Here is a 12,187-nt window from a genome sequence, read left to right on the forward strand (position 1 = left end):
TCCAAGGTAGCATTGTAGCCTTCTCTGGGAAGCTTCCCTGAGCCCACCAGCCTTCCATCCTGGGTCCAACAATTGACCTTTTGATGTCTGAAGATCAACCTAATCCAATGAGACAAAACCCATCACCACCGAGTGGGTGTCCAGAGATACTCTTGTGGAGAGTGGCTGCTGAGACATGGAGCGTGGGGGCTTGCCTCGGGAAGGAGCAGCTGCTGTCGGCCCTTTTGTGAGTGAAGGAGTTGGGATGCAGCAGAGTGTCACCATCCATGGGCAGAGCTCACTGGATGCTAACATTAGGAGAATTAGGACTCCCCCAAGTGGGGGTGGTATAGCAGGCCTGCAGCCAAGACAGCACTTGTCCGGAATGGCTCACGTTTACGTGGTCTTTAAAAAAAGGTTACAGAACACTTTTGTCAAAACAACCCTGGAAAGTGGGTAATATGAATATTGCTAACCAAGAATTATGTTAACCCAAGCTTCCGGCCCAAATGACCACCTCAAATGACCACCCAGCTCCCATGCGCCTAATCTAGCAACAGCCTGAAGCCTACAGCACCTGAATAATGATCAAAAATCCAGTGAGGAAGTTGAGCGAGTGACTTTCCCCCCTCTAGAACAGAACAAAAAACCATCCAGAAGGTCACAGGTCATAGCAAAGCCAGGACTAGTAAAGTGTAGGTTCCCAGCACAACCAAAGCTGGGCAGAGGACACATGTAGCCTGCAATGGCCTGTGTCTGGGGCAGCAAGAGAGCTCAGTTGCCTTGAGAAAGCCCCAGCATGGGAACCTGGGAAGACCTGTGGAACAGTAATGATCAGCAAGTGCTTCATAGTATGGGAACATCCTGTCTGCAAGGACCCGAGAGGGCTCGGAAGATCCAGCCCAGGATGAAAAGCTCGTTCTAGAACCCAGGGCACCTAAGGTGTGCTTGGGCCCGAGTATCACTCTCCCGCCAAGAAGTTGAGCAAAAATGTAACAGGAAGTTGAACAAGCAGGAGCTAAAGCTGGACAGATGGGCAAATTGAACATCAAGTAATATAGGAAAACGAATATCGTTTTATAACTATGTTATATGGGAACTAAATAGGAATATATATATATATATATATATTGTTTTATAACTATGCTATATAGGAACTAAGTAGGAATATATATATATGTATATATATACATACATATATATATATATATATATATATATATATATATATAAAAGAACTAATATCGGAAAACCTAGAGACCCTAAAAAAGGAGAATGACTAACAACTGCAAATGGAGACTCTAAGGAGAAACTGGATTTCCCATAACATGACTCCTTGGATAGCAGTTCTCAAAGTGTGGTCTCCAGACCCCTAAGTGCCCATAGCACACTTTCATGGAGTCTGAGAAGTCAGAGTGATTTTTGTAATAATACCAATTGGTATTGGTAAAAATAGCAAGTTGTAATTTCTAAGCTAAGCACTGGTAGCACAAATATTACAAATATAGAGTACTTCTCCTCAAGGAGCATACCTTCAAATATGGGAGGACGACAAATACAGAGGAGAGATGGACAAGGAAGGATGTTTTATTTGGGGGAAGTGAAGAGTATAGAGAGGAGATGAGAGTGAAGAAGACTGGGTGGCTAATGGACAAGCTATAAAGCTGAAACATGGCCTGGTGTCTGGGGCCAGCCTGTACACATTCTGGCCCAATTGGTGGGCCCAGTCAGTATGGGGCCAGAGATCCAAAGATGAGTAGACCGGCTTCCCCCGATCTGGAGCACAAATTCTGGAAGACCTAGGGGGAGAGTCCCAGGTGTCTGATCCTGGGTGGAGAGAGCTGGCTGGGGTAGAGACTGGTGGGACTAGACTTGAGACCAAAGCTAGATTCTCTTGTCTTCCAACACACTGATGAAAATGTTTCTCTGGGTAGTGTCATGGCATTGGCTTGCTCGCAACGGAGAGTGGTCCCAATGAAGCCCAAGGCCAGGTGGTGGCGATTCACTCAGAGTGAGTTCAGGGGAGCTAAATAAGGGCTAAAGATGGCGAGCATCTCCTCATCTCACATTAAGTTGCACAAATAGTGCTTTGGGTAGAATTCTCATAGACATTCTCCCCCAGTTTTATTCCTGTTCCCCTCTGAATCTCAGAGCTGGAGAAACTTCCAAAGGACAATCAGTGTATCTTCTCCGCAGAATCCTAGAATGGCCATCCAGACAATCATAACATGCAGACCATGAGCTTCATTCAACAATGTCTAACAAAGATGAATAAAGTGCACAGAGCATGATATTGGTTGCTGGGAAGAGTACAAAGTTTAGATAAGACATAGTTCTTCATAGAGTTTATAGCCTGACAAAGAAAAGGACCCAAACATAGAGAATTGTCATATATAATATCACTTAGTAAGCATATTAGAAAATTACAGAAAAGTGCAGTGGGAGGTCTGTGGGAGAAGCTGTGAGTAACCTTTTTGAAGGAGAAAAACAGAGAAAGAAGGAGGGGGATGTTCATGGAGAAGTAGAAATTCAGAAACAGGCCATTCCTGGTCTAGGGATGGCTTGGTATGTATTCCAATCTCCTTGCTTTACAATGAGGAAAGAGAAGTGCCTTGCTTGTGGTCCCCCAGCCAGTAAAAAGGAGTGGGGACACATTTATCCAGCACCTACTAAGTGCCAACATGGTGCTAAGCACTCTGGGTACCAATAGAGGCAAACCAGCCCTCAAGGTGCTCACAATCTTAGGGGAGACAACATGCAAACAGCTAGATACAAACAGTAAATTGGGGATCATGGACAGAGGGAAGGTCCTAGAATTAAAAAGGTTTGGGAAAGGTTCCATGGAGAGGCAGGATTTGAGCTGAAGAAGGCCCAAGAGGCCAGATGGCAGAGGGAGGGGAGCGCATTCTAAGTACGGGGGTCTCAGACCCGAGACCTGCCAGGCCTGGTCTAAGGCTCTTTTCCCTGATGACAAGCGGCTGGTTATCGGATCCTTTCTGTCTGGGGCAGATTGGATCTCTGCCCCACTTCATCATCCTGAGGAGTACAGAGCGTTTGAATTTTGAGTTAGAAGTGACTGAATGTTCTAACAGACAGTGAAAATAACAGCTGAAATCAGAATGCTGATGTTTTTTTTTATGTTATCAAATAGTTTTATTTTAATTTTTTTGTAACATCCTTTTTCAGATCACACTCATCCTGGCAGCTACAGATCCAAGGATTATAAGGTGTGTAGAAAAGGTCAGAGATGAGAGAATGAAACTTGTGTGTCTATTCTGAGGGAGGGTGTGAGTGTGTGGCCCCCTCATATAAGAACTGCACATAATATAAGGATGGCCAGCACGGAGAGCCGCAGGGGCACTCTGGGAAGCTGTAATTCTGCTCCTGTCCCCAAGTGGATTGGTGACGATTGTCAGGGACATCTGCTGGCTCCTACAGGGCTCTCTCCAGATCTCTCGGATTACTAAACGTGGGTGTCTGCTTGTGATTGGCAGCATTGATGGCAGCTTATGGCTCTTTTGTATTTTCTTTTTATTTCAGCTTTTTGTTTTGTCTCTGCTGAAATGGAACCTTCTCAAATACAAGTGATTATGGGTTTTTTTTCTCCCTATTAGGGGAAAGGGGAAAGGAAGAGAGAAAGCTTTACTATAGAAACTACTCTGTGCCAGGTGCTGTGCCATAATCCTGCACGGTAGATGCTATTACTATCCCCATTTTATAATTGAGGAAACTGAGGCAAACTGAATTTAAGTAGTTTGTCCAGAGTCACACAACTAGTAAATTTCTAATGCCAAATTTGAACTCAGGTGATCTGACCTCAGACCCAGCCTGCTTCTTTCCCACTGTCCCACCCCCCTATAAACTTCTTAGCCTTCTGTTAATTTATTCTCTCCAAAAGTCTTTGTTGATCATTCAACTCTTCTTGCCATTATTATTGACCCTCTAGTATGTTAAGTACACGCTGGACTAAGTGGGCCAGAGAAGTGCTGAAGAATCACACAGCCAGGAATAGGTAGGGAAGACCTTCCGAAAGAACTGTGACTTGAGCAAGACCCCAAGGGATTGACAAGCCTCAGGTATCAGCAGAAGGGAACACTGTACCCTTAAAAAAGCTTGGTGTTCAGAGGACAGGGATTTATCAAGCCAGCCTGTGTGTGTGTGTAACTACGTGAATACATTAGGGGTCCATTGTCTTTTCCAATGCCTCTTATGTCAGTGGTATCTGATTCTCCCAGAAATCTCAGCTCTTCCATCTTCCCTCTGCAATGTCTGCATCAACCCTGTCACCAAGTCCCATCTGGTCTTCCACATAATGCCTCCCAAAATTTCCGGCTTTTGCCCCATGGCCATCATCCTGCCCTCCCCTCCATGCTAGACCCTGGTCCAGCTTAGAATCATACCTGCGGAGAGTTGGAAGTTGCCTCAGGTCATTCAGCTTCTCCTTGAAGGCCTCTAATGATGGGGATCTCATTACAAATGGAGTGGGACACCATGGATAGGAAGTTTTTCTTAGAAAATCAAATTGCACATATGGATAATATTCCCCCATTGTAATGTTCTTTTCTCTAAATTGTAATCGTTCTCTGGGAGCAGGTTTCTTGGGGAGCTTCTGGGATCAGCCTTCCTTTCAGTTCAGTTCAATAATCCCAAATGCAGCCAGGAGTTAAAGTCCAAATCCTTTATTGTCTCTTCCAAAATCTTATCTCCTCCACTTGGGGCCCAATTAGCTTTCTTAGAGGCCTGTCTCTCTCCTTTGTTCCAAGAGCTCTTGCTGCTAATCCTTTGTCTCTGCTAGCTTCAGCCTCTCTTCTTCCCAATGTCTCCAGCCAGTACAAAGGTGGAAGTGGGAATGAATCTGACTCTGCCTCCGAGAGTGGGCTTGTGGGTTACTGTGGACTTGTGAATCTCCCGGAAGTCAATCCTAGTTGTGAATCTCCCAAAGTCCCCTTTGGCCCTGAGAGCTTCTCACTTCTATGCCCACACTGAGTATACACCAATCATTACATCATGAGGAAACCGTTATTTGTTGTAGGATTGAATCAATACTAAACTAGATTTAATCATTGTCTCCTCAATTACACTCAGTACCTTGTTTCAAGTTCTGGCCCATAACATCTCCTTGTAGGGTTAGATCAATCATACTGAACCAGGCTAAATTAGATAATTATTGTCTCTATCAATTCCAGTGACTAAGCACCTTGTAAGAATCCCAACACCCCACCATTCTTAGTTCTTCTGGGAACAAGCAGAAAAAGTCTGTTGGTTCTACACAGGATCTCTTCAATCCCTAAAGACAATTTTCTTGTTCTTTCTGAGTCTTCTCATTGCCAAACTGTATATCTGTTGTTGCTGTTTATTTGTAACATCCATTTTCAATATATTTTTGTTAAATATTTCCCTACATGTAAGAAATGTTTACCATTCATTTCTTAAATTTTTGAGTTTTAAATTCTTCCTCTCTCTTACCCTTCCCCCAGTATGTTAATTAAACATGTGAAATCATACAAAACATATTTTCATGTTAGCCATGTTGCAAAAAAACAATAATGATCAAAAGCAAGAAACAAGTAAAACAAAAAAAAAAACAAAAAACAAAAAACAAAAACAAAGACAAAAAAAAAAAAAAAAAAAAAAAAAAAACAGAACTAGGCGCCAATCCACACTTAGAATTCAGCCTTTCTATTTCTGGAAATAGATAACATTTTTCATCCTAAGTCCTTTGGAATTGCCTTGATTTGTTGTGTTGTTGAGGAAAGCTAAATCATTCACAGTTCATCAACATGCATTGTTTGTTACTGTGTATAGTGTTTTCCTGGTTCTGCTCATTTCATTCTGCATCAGTTCAAGTAAATTTTTCCAATTCATTTCTTATATCACAATAATGTTCCATCACAATTATACCACAGCTTGATTAGCCAATCCCCAATCAATGGGCATCCCTTCAATTTTTAGTTCTTTGTGACTACAAAAAGGGCTGGTCCTTTTCCTTTCTCTCTCTTTGGGATACAGGCTGCTAATCGGTCCTTTTCCCTTTTTCTCTCTTTGGGATACAGGTTGCTAATAGGGCCTTTTCCCTTTTTCTCTCTTTGGGATACAGGTTGCTAATAGGGCCTTTTCCCTTTTTCTCTCTTTGGGATACAGGCTGCTAATCGGTCCTTTTCCCTTTTCTCTCTTTGGGATACAGGTTGCTAATCGGTCCTTTTTCCTTTTCTCTCTTTGGGATACAGGACTAGTGGTAGTGCTATCAAACTAAAAGTTTTGAATGCTTTCAGTTGATTTGTTTTGGGAAAGTATATTAGAAAAATGCAGAAAAGGGTGCCCTCAGATGTCTAGAGATACGGAGTTTCAAGGTTCTTCCCCATTGTGGTTTATCAATGTTTCACCTAAAATGTGTTATCTATAAATGGGTTCAATTCAGTAAGCAATTAATAAGCACCCATATGCAAGTATACTCCAGTGTATACTACAGAATATGCTTTGCTAAACACTGCAGATACCAAAACATTCAAACAACCACAACCCCAGCTACCACAACAGACTTTGCCTTCAGGAAGTTTATATTCTGCTTGCGCAGGATGGAGGGGACCCAAATTGTATCAGAAAGCTGTAGCAGTATATTGGAAAGGTGTATCAGTTCTTTAGTCAGAGATTCACCTTTGTGACATTAGAAGTAAGGTAAAGATCCTAGAATGTGGGAGTGAGAAAGAAATGCCTCCCACATATGAAGGGTCAAAGGCCCCAAAATGGAAGAGGAAATGAAGAGTGTGGAGGGAAATCATGTGAAATAAGTCTAGAAAAGTGTGTGAGAGCCAGCTGGAGAAGCCACAACGAGCCACAGAAGGCTTGTAAGCAGGATAGTGGCGAGGTCAGACCTGTACACTGTGCTGGTCAGCTCAGGCACACACTCACATTCCCCTCACCTTAAGCACCTGGCTTCCACAAGTGCAATGTTCCCCCCTCACACCTTTCAGTGGTGTTGAGGTACTTTTAATGGATCAGGCTCTGACCTGGAAAGCTGCTATTAGTCAGCGTTTGGGGCAGGGAGATGAAATGTTGTCTAAGGTGGCGCTGCACGTGGCTGGCTTTGGGGAAATTTGAGTGACCAGACCCACAGTCTCAGTGGGAGAGTGGTCTGCAGAGAGGAGGGCCTGGGCCGCCTTGTTAGGAGCCCAAAGGGCACACCGTGAACAATCTAGTGGACGACACAAAACTTGTAACGGTGGCTCACCTACAGGGTGACAGGACCCAGTCTCAGGAGCTCTCGACATAGTAGGATGTGGCCCAAACTGGGTAATGAATAGACCCACTTTATAAAAATGGAGGAGGGCCGGACTGGATGGAGCCTCTAGGAACATGGGGCAGCCTTAGAGGGTTTGTAGTGAGAGAGGAGACCAGATCCAGAGCACAGTGCTCCATCCTGGCCCTGACAACCGTGGCTTGTCTAGAAAGGAGGGGGGAAAGTGGGGAAGATGGCGAGGGTCTGGAGACTCTACTGGGTGTGGATCAATCTAAAGAGGTGGGAAAGCAGGAGAAAAGGAGGTTTGGGAGAAGATGACGACTGTCTTCAAGTATGTGAAGGCCTGGCAGGTGCATTTATTCTGCCTAGTTCAGAGGTCAACAGGAATATTGATTGGAAGAACAGAAAAGCAGATGCAGGCTTGCTCTAAGGAGGAAACTTTTGTATAAGTGGGAGCTGACCAAAAATGGAGCAGTCAGGAAGGACAGAGAAAAGGGGGGGTTCTCCCTCACAAGAGGTTCTCAGCCAAGGCTGCATAGCCACTTACCTATATCAGTTAATTGGTCACTGAGCTTCTCTGAGGTACCTTCTTTGTGCCAGGCCCTTGCTAGGTGGGAGACACTTCCTGCTCGGAAGCCCGGGCCACCCTGAGTGGTTTCTGAGATCTTTTCTGATTCTGAGGTTTTGGGGTGCAGAAGCAGAGGAAGCAGAGCAGTACAGGGCCTAGAAACAGGCTCTGGTGCCTGAGGATTAGCGTCTGGGAGAGGAAGTCCATTCTGTTCCCCTGGGGAGGGCGAGTTTCCTGCTTGGCTGCTCCGGGAGATTCAAGGCTTGGCCATGAGATACCGGCCCTGTTACTTGGGTTACTGGAGTGTGCCCCGGTTTATCCCGGGCTGCCCAGCATTCATCCTGGGAGAGAAGGGGAAATGCATTCACCTTTCCATTTCCTGGATAGAGAAGTGAGGCATAAGAGAGGGATCCCCTAGTTTGTATGTAACAGAACCAGGATTCAAATGAAGCTCCAGGCCTGGTTCGTGATGTCCAAGGTATTTTCATAGTGAGCTGGCACTTCAGTAGAGAGCCAGAGGCAAGGAGGTAAAGAGCTTGGTGTGACCCCACCCCGCCCCTTCCTACACACTTGGGGAAGATCTTAGCCCTGACTTGAGATTCCTCATCACCCTGGACGTTGCACCCCTTTGCTCCCTGCTATTGAGCTCAGATAGAAAACCTAGAGATGGTCCTTGTTGGGATGGTGAACAGGGAGCCAAAGGATATTCTAGACAGGGGGGCAACTCTTGATTCACAGTGGAATTTTTGATTAATTCCATTTATTTATTTGCTTACTCATTTATTTATTTATTTATTTATTCATTCATTTATCTATTCATTCATTCATTCATTTATTTATTTATAACAAAATGGAATTTGATGTCCCCAATTCCAACAATTCCTCCCCCATTGATACTTAGTCAGCCTCCAAACACCATCCAGTGCCTGGACCTGCAGAGGCTTCCTGGACCACCCTGCCAGTACCTCTGGGCATCCCTCCTTAAGGATTTGGAGCCCGAGCAGCCTTTGAGCCAAATGGTGATGTGAAAGGCAAAACCTGCATGGGACGGCACCTTGCTGTCTCCTCATAAGAGGAAGCTTGAAGATCATAGCATCTATTCCTTTTTATTGTATGGCAGTGAAGACTGAGGTCCAAAGCAGGGACAGGAACTCCCTATGACCTCTCAGGATGGAGCCTCAGTCCTCAGTTCTAAGTGGAGCACTTCCCTGTGCCATCAGCAGTTACAAGGGGCAGCAGCCCTAGCTGGGCAGCAGTTACAAGGGGTAGCAGTCCTAGCTGGGCAGCAGTTACAGGGTGGTGGGCAGCCCCAGCTGGGCAGCAGTTACAGGGGGGACTGACAGCCCCAGCTGGGAGCCTCTTGGTCCAGTCTCTCATGCAGCAGCCCCCCATCCCAGGGCTTAGCCAGGCTTGAGTCTTGCCTTGAAGCCTGCTGGCTCCTGTTGGATCTCTCTGGGCCTTAGTGTGAATGAGGAGGCTGATCCTGTCTGCATGTGAGACCTTGTGCAAGCCCCATAACTTTCCCGAGCTGCAGTTTCTGCAGCAGTTACAGGGGCTTGGAAGAGAGAGAACTGTGGAGACTGAATGTGGGCTGAAGCGTGCTATTTTTGCCTGTTACCCTGTGGTGGTTTTGTTTTCTTGTGATTTTTCCCTTCTGTTCTGACTTTTCTTTCCCATCATGCCTCATGGAAACATGTTAAGAACTGATTGTTCATGGATAACCTGTATCCGATTGTCTGCTGTCTTAGGAAGCAGGGAGGTGAGGGAAGGAACTTACAAAATCTTATACTTTTACAAAATCTTACAAAAATGAATGTTGAAAACCATCTTTATAATTGGAAAAATAATATATCATTAAAATTAAAATGAAATTTAAACAAGGGAGGAGTCGACCCCATCAGGGGAAGCTCATGCTCCATCCAGGCAGCCTTGTCTGCTTGCTAAGAAGGTCTTTCTTGTTCTGCTGAAATTTGTGGCATTTTTGAATGACACGAAAGGTTAGTACTTTAAACCCAGCATATAGAGAGACATGTGGCTCCTTCCGTTCACTTTTACAATCATTTATGAATTTATTGCCTGTCTTTATTTATTTATTGCCGAGTCTGCAAAGACCTGTATTTATTGCCGAGTCTGCAAAGATGAAAGAAAAGAATTATGAGATAGTGGGCTTTGGAGCTGGAAGGGAGCTTTGACAGAAGCATTGGCCCTGGAGGAGTGGAGGGCAGTGGCCTGATTTGTCCCTGTGTGGAGGATGAGCTGCAGAATGAAGAGACGTGAAACCAGTTAGGGGATTGGGTCAGGACTGGACAGAGCTATGGAGGCCCCAGGATGGAGATGGCTGGGAGATTGGGAGCAGGTGAGGGCAGCCAGCTAGGAGCAGAAGCAGCAAGGGATCTGGGTGGCACAAAGTGCAGAGTGAAGGAGGGATGTCACCTTCAAGAAGGAGGCCACGTGAGGAAGACCACGAAAACGTGGCCATAAAGGGGATGACACTTGGGGAGAGTGTGATCTTGGGCCACGGGAAAGAGCCGTGGATAAGGGGCAATGGACCGTTAGAACACGGTAAGATGATGAATGGAAGGAGTCTTCTGGAGGAGGAATGGGCTTAGGGCTAGATGTCAGAGCCTCAGGGAAGAGGAAGGCCCTTTCTTCTGTGAAGAGAGTGGGAGGGGAGGAAGCTCAAGATGGATGGCCGTGCTGGTGGACTGGGGACACCCAGCCCAGGGGAGGAGAGAAGTTCAGAGCAGCCAAGAGGGGACTGGGATAGAGCCGAAGAGCCAACCATTTTTAAGTTGTCTTGATGCAAATTCCTTTATTGAAAATGTTGAGGAACCAAAGGGAGGCTCCGTTCAGCATTTGATTGCAATGCAGGCCCCTTTTCCAGGGCAATTTCACTTTTCTTTAAGTATTCCTGTGCTTCCTAGTGGGCCTGGCAGGGAGTGAGAGCTCGGTCTAAGTTGTTCTCACAAGAAAGAACTAGCCATTGAGCTGCTTCCAAGGGGGAAGAGCTCGAGGTGCAGTGGGCCTAGAAGATGGAGTCTGTGGAGTCCAAGGGTGGAAAGGCCTGTAGTTAATGGATAAAGAGCTAACAGACGAGGATCTACTTTGTCAGGTGTCCTAACTGTGGAGCTGGCAGGGGTCCGAGTGGCCACAGAATCCAGGCCCCTCGTTTTAGAGGGGAGAGCTAGGGGATAGCTGAGGATTGAGCCTCTGTCCCTTCATTTCTCCACTTCCAAAGAATCCACATTATTTCAGGCTGCTATAAGAGAAGGAGGGCTTTAGAGGGGACATTCAAGCCCATCTCTTCCGCATGTGTTTGCCCCTGGAAGTTCCCCTTCTGGGCAAGGTACAGTTGCAACATCTAGCTTTTGGAGGCTGTGGGAAGGCTTGAGTTAGACACCACGTTAAAGGCCACTTCGGCCTCGTGTGACCTTGAGCAAGGGTCTCCAGGAGGCCGTTGTGAATCAGAGAGAGGGCTGGGAAGGGACAGGATTGTGGTCAAAGCACCAGGAGTCACGCCAGCAAGACCGAGACCTGGGCTGGCTTCTGCTGGTGTCTGGCCACAAAATAGCAAATGTCAGCACTTCTGCCAATTTACATCTTCCGGAGTCTCCTTGGAGAGCCTTGGAACATGCAGGTCACCAACTCAAAAAGTGTTCACGGCATAGAGACATTTCTCTTGAACATTTTAATTAAAATTGATTTCTTTTCTAAAAAGAAAAAAAGTGATTGGAGAAACTGTTGTTTGTGCTTTCCAGGCAGTCGAGCTATCAATTACTTAATCACATTCCTAAGACCTTTAAGCACTACTATTTTCTAACAAAATGTATTCCGGGATCAGCGTCTCGGAGCTGGAAGGGAACTTCGGAGCCGGCTTCAGGCTGGAAAGTAGCAGGGGAGTCGGGCAGTGGAGGGCGGCCTTCTCAGGCTTCTCAGCCCCACAGGGGAGAGGGCTCATTATCAGGAAGACTGAGCAGAAACCTGCCTCTCTCCTATCTCCCCTTCACTCTGCCCTCTCCGGCCAAGGGTAGAAGGAGTCAGGCTCAGCAAATGTTTATTAAACATGGGGTTGACTGGCGTCCGGCGTCTGGAGGACCTGGCCCCGATCCGTGTGATTTTGACCACGCCACCTCCCTTCTCCAAGAAAAGGGAAGAGTTTCCTATTCAGCCACATTAGAGGGCTGGTCACCTTGTGGTCGCCCCTGGCATCCTCGTCCCAATCTGGTCATCCAGATCCTGCATTTAGCTGATGATCAGAGCCGAGTGACTCCGAGCTGAGGGGTTCAGATGCGGGTCCTCCGAGTCGTCTTGAGCAAGTCCCCATCTTGCTGGGCCTGTTTTCTCATCTAGAGAAGGAGCCATTTGCACTTGCCCTTAAAACACTGGTGAGTCTGTGACCTCCC

At 46.1% G+C, this 12,187-nt stretch overlaps 1 protein-coding gene across 12 annotated transcripts in view; it reads left to right on the forward strand.

The window, feature by feature from the left end:
* SPATA6 (spermatogenesis associated 6) overlaps positions 1 to 12,187 on the forward strand; it is a 131,800-nt gene that overhangs the window by 74,918 nt on the left and 44,695 nt on the right. For all 12 annotated transcript variants that reach the window (XM_074265991.1, XM_074265994.1, XM_074265992.1 and 9 more), the window contains exon 9: positions 3,166 to 3,206. In XM_074265991.1, the coding sequence (XP_074122092.1) occupies positions 3,166 to 3,206 (41 nt within the window). The remainder of the gene's footprint in view (positions 1 to 3,165; positions 3,207 to 12,187) is intronic.

The sequence above is a fragment of the Sminthopsis crassicaudata genome, chromosome 4 (assembly GCF_048593235.1).
Source record: "Sminthopsis crassicaudata isolate SCR6 chromosome 4, ASM4859323v1, whole genome shotgun sequence".
In the NCBI taxonomy this organism is placed as follows: Eukaryota; Metazoa; Chordata; class Mammalia; order Dasyuromorphia; family Dasyuridae; genus Sminthopsis; species Sminthopsis crassicaudata.